Here is a 17,822-nt window from a genome sequence, read left to right on the forward strand (position 1 = left end):
AAGTAATTTTTCGGTTAATTTATATAGGCATTCAAAATGAATGTGTTGGGTATTTAAAAAATTGTATTAGATCTGGCAAGTTTCAAATCTGCCTATGAGTTTTTAAATAAGCCTAATACGCAAGAAGAGCGTAACATAGCAGAGATGGCATGTGATCCCAAAACGTCCATCCTGGAAAACACTCGTATGAAGAATTCAGAGGCCATATATACTTGCACATATCCTCCCCAGGGTCTAGCCAGGTTTCTTAACTACCGTAAATTGAGCTCTTTGATGGCTTAGTATTTGGCACGTAGCGCGGGCTTTCTTCACTCCACAGGCGACTAGTTTTTCTGTGTGGCTTCGACTACTACACACTGCCCAAGACGTTTCTAATCCTCGGTCGAACATAGGTGCGTCGGAGGTTCCCAGTGATGCGGGTGCCGACAGAGGTACCAGCAAATAGAGATTGCGGTTGAGGACCGGAGGTTAAGGTCTTGGACTCTTAGACGCAGAGCATATTCAGTATGATGAGCTGAGGGTGCTAGAGCGGATGTCCAAACAAAATAAGGCAAACATCTGTTATGCGGCAAGTAGAGACCAGCGCATTCGTATTTAGGAGGGGGGGTTGGCATTTCCTCTCAACGGCTAGAAACTCTTACTACGATGGCAGTTTGGGTATAGTTCTGGATGCAGCGCCCATCTCCACACAAAAACCTAAAGGGACAGGCTACCTAGTTTTGAGGAGTGCACGTCGTCTAGCCCGTATGGAAGCCAGTGGTTTGCATAGTGATGTAACCGCAAAGTATTCCTAAAAAAAAACCGTCGAAAATAAGTTTATTTGGCACTAAAATATCTGACATCTGAAAAATGGCGGCGTTTAGTATAGAAACGTTACACGAGCTTATGTGTCCTAGCAAATGTGCCGATTTCAACGCGTCATTCAAAAACCGTTGTCTTGGCCCGGGAAGTGTTTTTAATTAGCTCTTTTCATCTAACGTGCAGTAGACGTACTCTGCTGCATTGCCGCATGATTATCAGCATTCCTTTTCGGACACGTATGTCTGCTAGATCTAAAAAATTCGATTTCAAAACTTTCTCGGGCGCTATTACCTAAACCGTTTTGAGGTAAAGTGTTTTAGTGATACCTTAACTTGGGTTAAAAAAAAATGCTCGACGAAAATCGGCTGTCGGTCCCTTTAACTGCTGCTCTAGTTATTCGAGTGTCGAAACTTCCGCGGAATTCAAGACACTAGGCCAGCAAAGTGACGACCGAAGCGTGGAACTTATCCAATGGGGAGAAAGTACAGTGTGGGCAACTGTGTAAGGGAACGAGCGAAGTCATGGGCGAGTGCTCCGCCAAGCGCTTATGGCGAGACGAGACGACAACCGGAGACAGCCTGCACATGCGCCCTGACTAAAACAGCGTATCCTCTGTTACAGCATTCCGTCAGGTTGCCAGAGCTTGGAAACTTCGAACTCTGAGACTAAATTAAAACAAAAAAATCGGAGGCATAGCTACTCACTTCGCTGCAAATGTCGTCGAAAGACAACAGCCTTTTGCCACTCCTGCCACGTAGATGCCTATTTTGTCTTTCCCACCCAGCTCTCACACTGTTCTCCTCGCATGTTTCTCCTGTCACCTTAAAATACGCACATTTTTGCTGAAGTCAATTCAGTTATACCTTGTTCTACTAATCACGCCATCTACTGGAACCTTTGTAACTGTTGAGCATAAAACACTGCCTTAAAGGCGCACTGCAAGAGCTTTTATGTAAAATTATGGCAAAACATTTTTAAGGCGCATTTTTTATTTGCTATTGCAAAATTAGGTCAGCCGTGTATTTCTAATTAATTGCAATGTAGATATCACTTTTGTAGTTATGTCTTGCATCCGATACGCTAATTTTTCTTTTTGCACAAACATGCTGCCATGTAAGAACATTGCCACGAGATTTATTAGTTTAGATATGTTTTGCCTACATAAATATCTTGTAGAAGAATTCTTTTACGTTTTTGCCGGGCGGCTGAATCGAGGGACAGAGAGACAGAGAGAATAAATATTTCGTGTTTAAGTAGCCCAGGCAAGACTATCGTCGTAAAAAAAAATTCCGCCATTCCAGACTTTAAAGCTGCTGGTCCAGCGACACTGAGTGTGTTCGGGGGGTGTTAAACGGCACTTTCCAGGCGAGTGTTTGGGACTTCCCTGTGTACCATGGCGTTATCACAGCAGTGTGTCGCACACGTTCCAGCTCAAGCCAAAATGGTGATTGAGAAACTGGCTTCGGAACCTGGAGGACGCGCCCTTGAACTATTCCAAGGTGCTATTTTGACGCCAAAGGTTATTTGTGGCATTCTCTTTCGCCCGGTATGCATCGTCAGTTGTCACTCGTCGCTAGTGTGCACGCGAGCACGCTCGTGGACGCCGGATAGCTATTAGAACGCCGTCGTACGATCACACTCGTGTCGCTGTTAGCGAGCGCTGTTTGCATCGCATTTTCAATGTCAATAGGTATCAGTGCGCCACACAATGAGAAAGCCAGCTTACAAAAACTAAGCTTGCATCGATGTTTTAAAAATTGGCTTCACTTTTACACGGAATTGCATCACTAGGAAGGCATTTTTAGGGGCGAAGCTTCTCTTGCTCGGGCACTGTCCCGTCCCTCGTTGCTGCGGTATACGGCACGGCACATTAATTATGATTGCGGCAGGATCCCCCTAGGGATTGGCCAACGAAAGATTGGCCGAAGAGAACAAAACGTTCAATGCGTTCGTTGCTACCCAACAAGGAGAAGAGGAAGAAGAAGAGGTTCTCGTTCGTCGCCTGCGAGCTCAAACACGTACCGGGGGTACACGACACAAGACGCTCTGCAGAAGGCGACGGCCAAGATGGATAAAATGTCACACACCGAATTGGCCAACTTACCCATGGAGATTATCATCGTCCAAAACAACCCCTACATAACCACCACAAACATCGACGTCGTCGACGGGTTTGTCAACGGAGCGGTGGAAAGCTTGAGAGAGAGAGAGAGAAAGGACTTTATTGAGGTACCGGCAGTCGGGGATGGATCAGGCCACGCAGGGCTTCACCGTCCCGTAGTCTTCACCGCTCACCGCGGCGTCGGGCAGACCCCGAGGTCTGTGTCTGGTCGGCGCGGGCTACTTGGAGTGCCGCCGCTGTCGCCCCTAGCCCTCGCTCCCGCAGGAGGAGGCCGAGGGGAGTGCGGGTTCCCCTTTCGCCTTTGCCTGTCCAGTGCAGCCTCGAGCCGCTGGATGGCCCTTAGCTGATCTTCTCGCCCCGAAGAGCGCACTGAGTCCGCAATGTCCGGTGGGAGGATCGGCCTCCCCGCACTTGAGTTGTGGTCCGCACATCCCCACATCAAGTGGGCCAAGTCTGCGTTCACACGCGCACACACACTGCACACCTCGTCCTCGTACATGTCCGGGCACACGTGGCGCGCGAGCGCCGGCGTAAGCACCGTCCCGGTTTGCAGTTGTCGTAGAAGCAAAGCTTGACGTGTCGAGTCTTTATATAATGTGTGGGCGAATGCTTCACGGTTTTACTGATAAGCATTTTTGCTTCGTCGCTCTCATCAGCATTCACTTTGTGGAGATAGCGGAATTTTTTTGTGGGGAAGATCAGCAATCTATATATAAAGATATGTAGGACATATGACGTTATAAGTGGAGTGTTCGTTGTAAGCCGACTAAGCTGAGAGCAATAGCCTTTAAAGCCGGCTTCACTTTTAAACGGAATCGCGTAGTTGGGGCGACCCTTTTTGAGGGGAATATAAGTGTCGTATACCGAAATATGAAGAACCTAGTGTCTTATCGGTGTAAGGTTCGTGTTTGTGAGTTTGTTTTTCTGTCGTGTGTTTTTTCGCGCGCACACGATAAAAGCCCGCCACCTTGCCGTAGACTGTTTCGCTGCTAAAACAGTTTCAGTTTTATCTGAAAAGTAAGTCGACCTCCTTGTAGCGTTTTCAGTTTTTGGGATATTCGGCTAAGTTAAGTATCCCCTTTTATCTATAATGGAGTGACGGTCGCATTTTAAGCCTTAAAATTTATGTCCCATCAGACTGCGTCTCGAACAAATCAGAATCCCGCTTGAAATTACATTCGGGCAAAACTCCAGAATTTCTTTACCATGCGTTTTTGTATATTGTCTCCACCCTTGGACAATGCTATAAACAGACATTGAACACGGCCAGCAATAAACACGATGACGAGTTTATTTCGGCTCGTATAGTAGAACAACCCGCGTCAATTTTGAATAAAGTTGAGGTGTCGAATCCTCGAGGTTGCAGCAGGTTTCACAAAGTAAAACAAGCATATCGCGCTCACACGTCTTACTTCGTATGCTGTGTGCTTCAAAATGGGTCATCGCGGTTAAATGTTGGTGCACTCGCTTTTTTATTGTCCGCAAAGAGGTACAAGAACATATTTTCATAACGGTATTAGTAGGCCTAGTTGGCATGTTATATTTCGCATAGTGAAGCGCAAAAATTGACTCGCATGGTGAGAAAGCGCCCTTCAGAGTTAAGTTTTCACCACCCCGTTCCATTTTTTAGCTTTGCAATGTGGAAATAAAATGAATATAACCTCATCTTTGGTAGCCCTAACAATTCCATGCAAACAACTTTCCACTTCGGCGTTGGGCACAGGCGGGACTGAAAGAGTGGGCGTAAAGTAAAATACTTTGGCACCTCGTTGCCTCCAAGGAATTTGGACCTGTTGAGAGGTATGTAAGTTTATATAAAAATGGTTGAAAAAATCACGATGCTGCGAAAACGCTGCGAAACACCATAGTAGCTCTCGAGTGAGAAAAGAAACTGCTTTTTTATTTGGTCCTTTAAGCGTGAAATATTTTCCAGCTCTCACCAGCTGCCAGCGGCACAGTGGTGCGGCGTTGCAGACGACGCGCGGCTTCTGCTGCCTCGGGGCATCCGGCCACATGTGCAAGCTGTCAGCGATTCTCCCCACCTCTCGACGTCACCACTTCGCAAAGCCCGGCGGCCATGGGCTTGTTTGTTCTCTTTAACAGATGCCCAAACTGTAGTAATGCGAAAAGGCCAACGGGTAGCTTTGGCCCCCGCCTTTCAATGGGGATATGCATGCTCGGAATTAGGTCGGAATTGTGTGATTGGGGTAGGTATGTGCTAATAGCGATTAACAGTACGAAAATGACCTGCTTGGAAGGACGTTTCGGGGCATCAGTAGGAGGAGTTCGTACGGCTGTTGATGAATGTCATTTTTTATGCATGCTTAGTTTTACATGAAAGCGATGGAAATGACTCCACGTTGGGTGAATGGCCGTTTGGTAGTTTCGGAGCCTTAAGACTACTAATTTTCTGCTTTTATTGTAAAGTCTTACTTGCAACTCCTCCCGACTTTCCTGCAGTTGCTGGTGTGCGTTTCCTTGGAAGTGCAGGCGGAATTATCACAGCCCCACAAAATGGCGCTCGCTTCAGCGCATCGAGGCCCTTGCCACTGGGGCAGAATTTTAGAGTGCCACGAATCTCGCAGTTGGTCCAGTCTCTGCCAGCCAACACAAACACGTGGAGGTGATTGCTGCTGACGGCGTGAGCGACGTGTTCGTTGCGTTAGTCAATTGTGGTGACGTGGACATCGCTATGTCCAACGTTTACGTCAGTCCGTAAGCAACATCAACGCGAATTAAAGACTTCGCTGTCCTACAGTTCGCGTATTATGCACGGGGTGGTGATGCCTGGTACGATAGAGTCTACGAGAAAACTACAGTCTCGGGTTTCCCCGCATACTAACATTTGAAAACTGGCAAAACGGTGCTTACCAGTTTTCATAGCAGGTATTCACGGCGCCTTTCTTAGCTGTCACCCTTCCCATTCACCCCGGCCCACGTCAAGGAGTGCGGGTGCGATTGTTCACGTTTTTCCAGTGGTATTGAAAGAGTGAATGTGTCGCGGCACGTCTCGAATTTCTCGACGAACTATTACGCCGTTTCTCATTTCGGTGTTGGATTCGCAAATTTTAACTTCATATCTTGATTTTGCAGGTGGAGGCATTGTCAACTCTTGTTGGTGTTCTTTCTCAAATTATGCCTCCCTTGGTTAGGAATTTCGACACTGATACTTTCGCACTCATTACATCATAAGGAGTGTTAAGGTGTGCTCTTAATTTTCGACACAAGCTTGAATATAGGTTAAGCATTCCAGGAGACGAAATAATATTTTGTCGTGGCTTATAGAGGATAATGTGTGCATGACCATGCGAGGGCTTTATATATATCTTGGCAGCCAGGTGCGGGCATTAATTAAAAAATTGTCGAAGCCACCATGTCTATTACCGCGCAATAAAAACGTGATTTAAGGGGAATACTTAAACCAGTTCCTGGCTGGCCAGACCTTGTGTGTCGAAGCGCATGTTGCACATCGAGTGGGCATTGCTCATACTAGGTTTATTTGAGTCCCCGTTACCTCGTTTTTCTCAGCAGAAACGCTCCTGTGGTTTTAGACTAACCGACTGTTTTATCAATAGTAGAGCGCTTATTTTCAACTTATATGTATAGTAATCAATACCCATAGGTACAGTAATGCCTCGTTATAACGAAGTGATAAGCGGTATTTCGATATAAGCGACCGCTCGAAACAAGCATAAAGCAGTTGAGCTTGACTTGCACCACAACTGCAAGGAATTAAAACAGAATGTATTGAGTGAAGCAAAGCTTGATTCAGGAGCAGGAAAGGCAGTGAGCTTGGGTTATCCCCTGCTCCAATATGACCAAGCACTGCATGAGGCTGTGGTCGCAGCTCATGGAAGTGGCAGCGGCTGTGGCCAATTTACAAGGGGGTGCGCGGGCGTCACGGAACGCTACGCGAGTCTTGCGCTCGAAAGCACTGCAAATGCCATGGCTCGAGTGGCAGGTTGTGTTTGTTGCGCTCAAAAAACGATTTACTGCTCATTTTGAGTGCATAGCGCAATCATGAATACTGACTGGTTTTGCTCTAGGGGCTTTGCATGATCTCTGGGAAGTTTTTTCCCGAGGTGTGCAGCAGTGAAGTTTACAAAACAAGAATTTTTCGGCACCCCGTTGTCGACGACACTGCGGTTCGAATTCTACGGTTCGACTGTCGGTGTTTGCGCAGCGTCACGTCGACGCAATTGACCAATGTCCAGGAGCAAAATTTAATGACCCTACAACGCTTTCGGATCGTTTTTCTAAAGTCGGGTGGCGCAAATTGAGCATGACCGGCTCGAGAAAATCGCCAGAAAAAGACCAGGTTGCGTTGACACGCCATGTTGGCAGCCTGACTCACCGCTGGGTGGCCACCGCTCGGCCAAGCCTCCGTTCGCCACTTCGCTCTAAGCGGTTCAAGCTCTTCATGCGCTTCGAGGAATGCGGCCTAAAATGCATGCGAGTGGGTTGGGACCAGAATTAATTTCGAATAAAGCGATATTTCCAGTAAAGCGATTTCGTTATAACGAGGGATTACTGTATATTAGTCAAGACCCGTATATCCTACTCGTCATTTACAAATCCTTATTATTTTCGAAGCTGGTCCTGTCTAGAAGTGTACAATTTCCCATCATTCTCTGTTTAATGAGAAGGATCGCATTTTTACAGTTCAGCCCCCATATTACTGAATGGAAGTGCAATTACGCTTCCAGGGGAAGGTGAGCACCAAGGTCTGTGCTGGGGAAAGTGATTGTAATCGATAAAAGAAACAGTGTTCTTCGATTCGTTCATCGCAACAGTGCGTTTGTGGTTCCAGGTATACAAACTACTTGTCTTCGCATCTTATGTACTAACACTTTTTTGAAGCAAAAATTACCCGTTGCCGTGGCTAAATGGCTAAGCCGTCGCGCTGCTGAGCATGAGGTCGCGGGTTCAATTCCCGCCCGCAGCGGCCGCTTTTCTGATGGAGGCGAAAAAGAAGAAAAAAACGCTCGTGTGTGTCAGATTTCGGCGCGCGGTAAAGATCCCCAGGTGGTCAAAATTAATCCGGAGCCCTGCAGTATGGCGCACCTCATGACCTGCGTTGCGTCGGCGCGTTAAACCCCACAATCTTTTAAACCCCACACATATTTTATTTCCAGACAGAAATGGTATGAAAGATTTATTTAGACGAAGCCCCTAAAAATAGAAAATTAAGAATCACGTGAAATATTTCAGCTGTTTTCTTTCAGAACAGCGCTACTTTGTTGTGCATTGTTTTCTCTCTGTAATTGTATCAGCGTTCCTGTGGTAGTTGGCTGAGTTCAACATGTTTATGTCTCGGCGATGAACACTTCTTTTTTAGGTTAGGTGCATCGCACGATGGAGCTGGTGATGAAACCACCGATCCAAAGCGACCAAACTCTCTTTCTTGTTCTTGGGAGCTGGGGCACCTGATGAGTTACATCGACAAGAACTACTTACATCATTACTTTTCCGGCTGCAGCCTCGCTCAAATACGCTACACTGTAAGGTGAATTACTGTTTTTATCAAAAATTTTGTACCATTTGCCCAAAACTTCTAAAAATTTATTCTGTATTGCTATGCTAAAGTCCTTTTGCCATTTTTAGGGTACTGAGGGTCCCTGTGTCAAGATACAAAAGGGCTAAGACGGCTCATAGTAAGACTGAACAGACACGGTGGCTGTGTCCGTCACTTTTATCGTAAAGTGTTTCAACACAACTTGTGTCTCTCATTTCATACTGTGTCCCGTCTTAGCGCTGTTCCACCTTGACATGTACCAACTCACCAAGCCGAAAACTCTCCTTCTGTTCCACCATACATTAGCTGAAAAATCATAAAAGGTAAACATTTGGGTTGATGGCGTAGTGTATAAAAAAACCGCTTCCTGTGAAAAACCTTATCACGCTGAAATAGAAAACCGGCGCACGCGCAGTGGTAGACATGTTGGTACACTTACATTGCGGGTTTTGCTAAAGTAATTTATGGCTAAAGTACTGTAGGTGGCGCGATGGTTGTGCATTTTTTTGGGTTAGGTATCATAAGGTGCACGGTGCACTAGATACTGATTATCTTCATAAAGCCTGAACATATTCGCAGGCAGTTTACTGTTCAACAAAATAATCGCACAATACCAAAAAATACAGCACGCTTTAGCAGAAAAAATAAAATGGCAAAAGTGAACTTTGCTGGAACTTAGCACTGTGGGTCAAGGAATGAAAAAAAAAAAGATGAATAACTAGATCAGTATATAGGGGAAAAGTGCGGACGTGGGAAATACGCTGACAACTGGGTAGGAAGTAGTATTTTTGAGAGTGGTGTTATTTAATATGGTGTAGAGTCTGTATCATTCATGATGTTGCTTAGGTTAACCCTTTCCTATCTTAGGGACTGCATTCTTCTGATGAGAAAACGAAGTTCTCATGATTACATGAAGCTATAGAGCTGTTAAGGTGGTCCTTCTTGGCTTTTAAATGTTGAAACGGAACAAACTGATTCCTATGGGCCTTCTTCGTACTAAGCCTTTTCCGCAACCGGACTGTTGGACCTTGGTTTTTTTTTATTATAAAAAAATTCAATATATTCTTACGGATGAGCAAAAACCACTTACCTACGTGTTTTTTTTTAGATGCGACGCTGAGAGGAGCATCTCTTGCCGGCCGCCCTGTCCTTCCTGCGTCGTCGTTGTCCGCGTCCGCACAGCTGCGTCTCTCCTCCGCTCACCCCCTCTCCTCTCGCCGTGATAGTGCACCCACTCCCCCAACATCTGTGGCGCGCTCAGTGCGGTGCGCTCTCTCACTCCGCCGGTGGGCGGCGCTGCACGCGGCGCAAGTGCGCTGTGCGCATGTACAGCGCCCTCTCTCTCCGCGGTCTCCTCTCCTTCGGGCGCGCTGCGCATATAAGCGGAGTGCCGCACTCCGGCCGGTCTCTCAGTCGACGGTCGTCCGCGCTACGCTTGCTCTCTCTCTCTCTCTCTCTCTCTCTCTCTGTCATTACCCGACGATTGCTCACGCAATTCGAGTAATCGACCCAACGGAAACGCACAATGGAACCCCCTTCAGCGTCGCATCACACCAGGGTTCCCGCGAGGGGAGGTGGGCGTAATTTTCATTGCATCCTAAGAAGTGCAGCGCTGCAACTGGCTTTGCGCTTAGAAGAGTGTTTTACTTATTTTTCTGCCATTTTTACAATAAATATTTCCGCAATGTACCGAGTATTGTGAGACGTTTGCTTTGATTGGCTGGTTGCAGATTAGCGCAAGTCAAAGCGATCTTATATTTTGCTGCGACAAAACGTGGGTAAACCCGTAACATAGCAACAAATGAGCTTTTTGGCAGCAATAATGGAAAAATTATTGTGCAATTAAAGTTGTATTTTACGCGGTAGTTTTTGCACCATTGTGAGGTTAAAGTTTTGACAAGTGCGTTAGGGCATAGCCAAAACGACAGCGTGGAAACGTAGACAAGAGCAAGGTAGTGCGTGGTTTACATACCGGCGCAACACAGACGCCCCAGGGACACGATCACTGTCAGTTGAGGCATTCTCGTTTGCTTCGATTGTATTTGCCAGCGTCTGGTAAGAACTTCTGCCCAAATTATTCCATTTTAAAAGAGAAAGACACAAGACAGCAAGTTTTTTCGATTCTTGAACTATTGTGTTCATGTAGAATACGGTCACTTGGCAGTAGGATATAGCGTATTAAAACGGAGGATGAGGACTACAATGTGACAATGGTGAACAGAATAATTTCACCAGGTCTTTAATTAAGCGTGATGTATTTACATGCATGCGAACATTTTGCCTAGTCATAAAAACGCAGAAGTCTGTACTGCTTCACTGCGCTTTGTTGTCCATGTCTGTGTTTGATCTTACAGTGGAAGAGATCGTTTTTGTCTACCTGGCATGTTCGAATGTAGTTCAGGTTGTTCAACTTTAGTTTGATTCCTCATTTACACATCTTTCCTAACATTACCTGAAGTGTTCTATCTAATGGTAGAAGAACTATTTGATTGGCAGCGTAGGGATTTTTTGGCTGTTGCTTTTTGTTTGAAGGAGTAGCAGGTTGAATTTGATAAAAGGTTCTTATTCCTGCAGGCAGCTGCTGCTTTCCCGATATGCTCTAAATTTCGACGTCACAAAAACTACCACTTTATTTTGAAGCCACCTAAGCTTCCGATTTTACTAGCATAAACACACATTGTACGAATTTAACGTATACAATGTAAAGTGCAAATATTTGAAGCTAAACCTGCGGAAACCTATATGCGTCAAAATTTTTCTTGTAGCTTGTATGTTAGCATTGTAAAATGAAGCATCTACACATACTGGGAAAGGGTAAAAATTCTTTGTATAGGTAATTGAATTGTTGAATTTGTTTTCCAGTGACAGTTGACCACTAGGCTTGTATGAATGAGTGCGCGTTCATTTACGGGAATAGCCAAAACTCCCAAAATGACGCGAAACACCGCTACTGATTGAAACTTTAACCTGTTCACTGCAGGCTCTTTATCAATGACAAGGCCAGTGTTGTATCAACCACCCACAAAAAAGCATCATCATTGAAACGATGCGTTTTCTTGCCGATGTTATGGTATTAAAAGCATGCACTGCAATAAATGGTCATACGCGTATGATGTAAACCAAATATAACATTTGTGGTTCCTGCTGGAGGAAATACTTTAGCAAAATATGTTGCGTTAAGTGTTAATGGAGGCTAACATAGGCGGTAGGTTTCACTAGAACCCTCGTATGACGTCACTGGAAAGTAAAGAGCAGGAATTCTTTGTTTTGCCAGGATGCGACCACCGCCCAATGATCTCTTATCTGGTGTGTTCCAAGGGACACCGGGCAACAAGCGTTGCAATATCAGTTCATTAAATCTAGCACTGTCAGTTGCATTGCCTGGTTAGCATATTCTCAGAATCTTATCCTTTTAATAGACTTCGAACGATGACGTGCTGGATGGTGAAAGCCAAGCAGGTGTACAATGTTACTCAAGACTATCCTGGGATGATAATCAATCAGCAAGCGTACTGCCAAAAGTTATATCCCTTCGAGAAAAATGTTACAGCTGACCTTGTAAGTTGCAGTCTGTACTTCGTACCCGCATTTCAGTGCCTACATTTGCCAGCATGCCGCGTACTCACTTTGACAATCTGGGCTATAGAAGTTGTCTTTTGTTTCAGAAAACACCGGCTCTGAAATCTCTTTGCAAGGTCCGCTGCCTATTTATGAGGTATACCAAAGAGACCTGGGGGGGCCGCGTCAGCTGGGCTTGGAGACAATACCAAGTATTCAGAGCGGCACTTGAGTATACGACGTGTGATGCAAACAAGGTATGTGCAGTGCTCTTTTCTTTCCTAAAAACATTCGTGGGGAGATAACAGCAACTGACCTTTTCGTAACTTGCCGATTGTTTGAACTGGGAAAAGTAAGTTCCCTAGAGGGGGAGCAGGGATGTGAGAAATGAAGCAGAGAAAGAGGCATTGAAAGCGTGCGCCTTGCAGATGGTCTTCCCTGCTGTTCGAGCATCGCCTTGCCTTGAGCAGTGGGGAATATTTGACTATTAGACCCCCGTCGGCAAGCATAAATATTTATCTATAAAGGCATATTCGGTTCGTTATTTATTCATTATATCTCCCCTGTTTCATGTGACCTTAGTTCGTTGGCTTTGCCCTTCCACGGAAACGGAGCGTTTTATGGCCGTCTGTTAGTAGTCGCAGCAAAATTACCAATGGCTGAAGAAATTTACACCACCTTCTTGACTTGGTGCCAAGCATACATTGTGTGTACAAAACCCTTCTAATATATGTCTTTTACAGCTTAGAACCATGTGAAGTGGCGTACGCAAGCTAACTAAAGATGTAACAGCAGCTTTAGAATCCCATTTGTCAAGAACGTTCGTGTGCGCCTGTACATACGAGGTCTTGCATGTAATAAATAATGAAATGAAGAGTGAAGCGTTGATGGATGAGGATAATATATGCGTACATAACGTTACGCCCCTTTAAAAAAACACCTGGGGCATTTTTTCGGGTGGTTGAAAGTCGTGGTGCATATCGGAGTCGTTACTAAGGGCTGCCCAAAGGGGCACGCGCACAAAAAATATTACTGGGAACAAATGCGTGGCCCTGCGCTAAACAAGATGATTGCGTATGCTTAGACGGGTGTGAGGAAGCCGGCCTTCTTCTTACTATAGGCCCGAAGTGTAAATGGGTGGGTCTACAGAAATTGCTTGTTTTGTCGGGCTAATGTTACCGGGGTCCTGAAACCCGGCCGCCGTTCCCAAGAAAAGAAAGACCCCGGAAGGCGCACCTTTACTAGCAGTTGTCGTCTCCTACCTCCCCCCCCCCCTTCATATATTCTTTGCAAGGTCCAGTTACGTATTAGCTGAATTCCACGCAGTCCGCCACGTCCTATCGTACCTCAATTGGCGGGCATTCTTTATGCAGCCGGTAAGCAGTGTTGTGCATTGCCATCACGGTAGATTGAGCACTGCCACAGTTGCCTTGTAACCACAGGTTCCATAGTGTAGACCTTATATTCCGTGTACCCGCCATACGCTGCCTGAGGCAGGATGGGTTGTGGCCCAGAGTTATTAACGGTTGTGCTTGGCGAATTGCTTAGAACGCCTTGGCTGCTGTTTCGAACTGCACACTGGTGCAGGAGAAGAGACGTACCAAACATTACTGCGAATGAATTAGCCGAGACTGGTCCCCACTATCGCTCTTGCTCTGTGACGACTAGGAGTCGCGCATTGCGGTTGGGACTGTGGTGGCTATGATGTACAGTATGGTGTGGAGTGAGCACGAAGTTTCTTGAAATAAAATTTGATTGTTGTATTAGGTAATATGGTCACGGAGAAGAGGGAGGTTGCGAACCGTTCTAGCCACATGTGTTATAGCGGGTGGCCTTTGCTGTATGTATAGCGTGTGCAGGTAATTTGCGTTGTGGCCCATTGCGCCCCTTTGGTTCTCCAATATATGCAGATCAAAAAATACCAATAATAACGCCCCATTGCGCCACTTTTGTTTATAATACACGCACATCAGAAAACACAAACAATAACAGCTGAATGCGTTTATGGTAAAATTTTGTTGATACGCTTTTCAGAGGAACTCGAAAATAAAACCTATTATGCGAAAATCGTATTATTCAAAGAGGTGAAATAACGAGGGCAACATGCATACTCCGTGAGGAACTCAGTTTTACTGAGCAACTTGCGGTCAATTTGAGTTGCACCTCCTGCTTTTCGACGTCCAGTAGTGAGCCCTCCTGAAACGTAATAAAGAAGCTGCGGTATTCGCTTCCCGGGGCCGTGTTTTGTACTACACGCCGTGTCACTCATTGAATAGGTAAAGACAGCCAAGCGACGTTTGGAAGTATTCAATATCCAAGAAGAACGCGAAGTGGTGATTTTTTTGTGTAGGACGGACCCTTCGATATTCACTCGTGCCGTTATAAGTTCCTTGAACCATGTAAGCGGAAGGCCTTTGATTTGCTGATGCTCCGCACCGACTTTGTTTTACGCTGGGGCCGAAAACGTGCAGCTTCTTTCAAAGCTGCTCTTGCTTAACGACATTTGGGCTGAGCCTTGACACTGACAAGACCAGCTAGCGTTCCAAGTCCACGCGCTTCCTCTTCGGGTTCTATTGGAGTTTGCGTGCAATTTCCACTTTTTCTTTCACACTGAAGGCCTTGCGTTTAATCTACATTGTGACAAGCCTGGCAGCAGCATCGCGCACAGCAACAATGCAGCCAGAGCAGAAGAACAAAACAGCCCCAAAACAGGAGCAGTATTACGAAACACAGCAATAAGGCACAAGGAGAACAAAGAACAGCGTGGGAAGCACCCAGCGTGGAGAGCAGTTGAAAGGAATATGCTGTCTGCCGAGAGAATTGCGCACATTTCTTGAATATGATACGTTTTTATAGATGTTTTGATGCATCACCTGACGTAGCATCACCATTGGACAGAGCGGCCACGCCAGGCGGCGATGTTTTCGCCGCTAAACTGGCGCTACCGCGGCCTCAGAGGATCTGCAACCTGCAGATCGTGGCTCATTATGCGAGGAGTAAACGTAAAATTTCTGAAAAATGTCGGTAAACGTTAAATTTCCCGGTCGTGATACCCGATTCCCGGTCAACATATGATGGTAATAAATCCACAAAAAAATTCCCCCGCATTTCCCCGAGGGGGAGAATGTGAAAGTGCGAATGCACGGTTGTCGGCCCGCTTGCGGCGCTTGCGCTCGGCCCCCGCAGCCCACCGCCTCGCCGCCTTCTCTTCCATCTCTTCCATCGGGTTTGTAGTATCACGTGTACACCACGCAGTTATCAAGCCGCTATAACGCCGCTGAGTCGCCAACGCACGCCGCTGACGACGTAGTTTGAATGCGTTAAAGATATAAGGCGCGTCTAACACTGATATCACCGTCGCGTCCGTGGCTTGGTCGGTAGCGCGTCGCGCTGCGGCCCGCAAAGTCCTCGGATCGAAACCTGGCGCCGGATGCTGTTTTTTCTTTAAAGAGCACTGCGGACGCCGCCGCCGCCGCCGACGCCGGCGGTGGATGGTTTGGGGTCGCTTATAAAGAGCATTCGCTCTTAAAATGCTATATCTTTAAGTACCATCGCCCAGGAATGAAAAGACAAACCTTTTAATCCGGAAAACATATTATGCCGAATCGTATCAAGGAGATTCCGCCGCATATATGTCAAAAGTGTACAGTTGCAGTAACTAAACAAGTAGCCTCCATGTATATTGTGTCCTGGGTGCTCCGTGGTGTGTGCGAGCACCTCCCTCTCAGTGACTTGCGGAGCGCGCTTTTTCTTCGGTTGTGGAGTAGTAGACCAAGTAAATGCTAGCACATTCAGCCCTAAAACTGCAGTACTATAGAAAAAAAAACAGTTTTCGAGTACTGCCATTCATTATGACCTCGACTTTTTTCAAAGGGTAACGAAAGTCTAATTTGGAATCCTTTCGATATTCAGTAGTAGAGAAAACGCCTTTCACCTTTTAGTCAACTTTTTAAATAAGACCTGCTTTTTGGAAGTTCCAACTTTAATTCTATCTCTAAATTGTATGCACAAGGTACCGCAAAGAGGTGAAATACTTCTTGCAGTTTAAATGCGCTGCAGTTAGGTGCACCTCTGTTTGAAAAACCAGCGTTGTGTTGCAGCGCCTCAACTAGCCGCAATAAACAGCAAAATACATTAAAAAAACTGAAGTTCCTTAGCGGAATTATGGTTGCGATTCCCATAGAAACGTTCCCTCAACGCGAGATGAGCACCGTAGACTACACCTAAACCGCACATAAATATAAATCAACGACAAACCCCTGCTTCTCCTAAACTGGACTTGTTTAAGAGAAGTTAGATAAGTTTTGAACGTTCTGTAAGAATAAAAGCTGGTTGTTTAAAATTGATGAATAATTTGGTGTTATTTCACAAGAACTACAGGAAGAATAAAAAAGTGTCCAGAATATATCGAGTTGCATTTGACCGGCTAGCTTGCAAGTAAGTAAAAGGAGTTTCCGTTTACAAGTTTAGAGCAATCCTTTAATTAAAACTGCAGCCAATTGTATGCGGGTAATGAGGAGTTCTGAAAAATGAGAGTATTTTATTACATATATATTTTGATAGTGGGTGTAATGAAGTATCATTTTTCGACAGGTCTGCATCCAGGGAAGATGTGTTCCTAAGCCAACAACGGGGCCAATTACGACGCCCGAAGGAAGTAATAAAACGGCCCAATAACGAAATAAAATAAATAGGCTACCTCACAAATTTCAATTGCCTACGCAGCAGCTACAACTGCTACTATTATAAAAATATTCACGATTAATCTTTTAGAGTGCTTTATGCAGTATTTGTGCAGTCAGGCGGATTTCAAAATGTCCACAGGCTCACAAAATAGCACAATACAACAGCGATACTCCAACACGTCAAGCCAAACGGAGTTCGCCAGTAGACACATTTCTGGTTCCTTTAAATCGTGATGACGTTTCACAAGACTTCATAACCTAAAATTCCTTAGAGAGTAAAAAACACGATGCTCTTCGCGTTACCACTTCAAAGAGACGTAATAATAACCTCGAATGAGGGACCTAATATTCAGAACAACAGTGGGATATTCCTAGTGCACTAAGCTTGGCATGTTAAGGATTCTTCAGGGAACCTAGGCTTACTCACTTGCCCTGAAGGGCCAGGCACTACGGCTTCCCCTTGCAATAGCTAATAAATTCATCTTTATTACACAGCGTTTGTGTGTATTTATTTCGTTCCCGCGCTTTCTCATGATTGATTTCCTAGCCGCAGATATGTCGAAAATCGCCACTGAGAATGTACTTTTCAGTGAGATAGGACCCCGCGCGTATCACTTGGACAGCCTGAGTGGCGACACTTATTACACTGCTTCCCCAAAATTAGCATTCCCCGCTGATTGGCTACACCTGTATTTCTCGCTTGTTGCCACGTGCACCTCTTCTTAAGAGCCGTAGTACCCTGTCACCGCACCAAGCACTGTTCTCTGCGATCCTTTTTTGGTTCCATCGGCTGGGATAGATCAACTCAATATTTTTAAGGTGAAAGCCCAAATTCTCCATGTGCCAGGCACACGCGTTACGGGGTAAGCGAAATATCATTTCATTTGATTGTAGGGTTTAACGCGCCGATGCAACGCAGGCGGTGAGGGGCCCCGTAGAGGAGGGCCCCGTACTTATTTTGACCACCTCGGGATTTTTAACGTGTACCGAAATCTCGTACACACGGGCGTTTTTGCTTTTCGCCTCCACCAGAAAAGCGGCCGCCGCGGTACGGACATTCGAGAGGAGCAAAATAAATGGCCGCAGCCTGCACTAGTGGAGCAAGGCTGGAGAAACAGCGGACGTGGCGGCCGCTCTTTCT

General features: G+C 45.8%; 1 protein-coding gene across 1 annotated transcript in view; it reads left to right on the forward strand.

The window, feature by feature from the left end:
- The window catches only part of LOC144141903 (venom metalloproteinase antarease TserMP_A-like), a 36,522-nt gene extending 19,390 nt beyond the window's left edge, over positions 1-17,132 (forward strand). The window contains exons 10-13 of the mRNA XM_077673372.1: positions 8,262-8,429; positions 11,858-11,996; positions 12,104-12,253; positions 16,590-17,132. Of these exons, the coding sequence (XP_077529498.1) occupies positions 8,262-8,429; positions 11,858-11,996; positions 12,104-12,253; positions 16,590-16,673 (541 nt within the window). The 3' untranslated portion in view covers positions 16,674-17,132. The remainder of the gene's footprint in view (positions 1-8,261; positions 8,430-11,857; positions 11,997-12,103; positions 12,254-16,589) is intronic.
- Positions 17,133-17,822: the final 690 nt, after the last annotated feature.

The sequence above is a fragment of the Haemaphysalis longicornis genome, unplaced genomic scaffold (genome assembly GCF_048455015.1).
Source record: "Haemaphysalis longicornis isolate Haplotype H1 unplaced genomic scaffold, Haemaphysalis longicornis Haplotype H1 scaffold_6, whole genome shotgun sequence".
Classification (NCBI taxonomy): Eukaryota; Metazoa; Arthropoda; class Arachnida; order Ixodida; family Ixodidae; genus Haemaphysalis; species Haemaphysalis longicornis.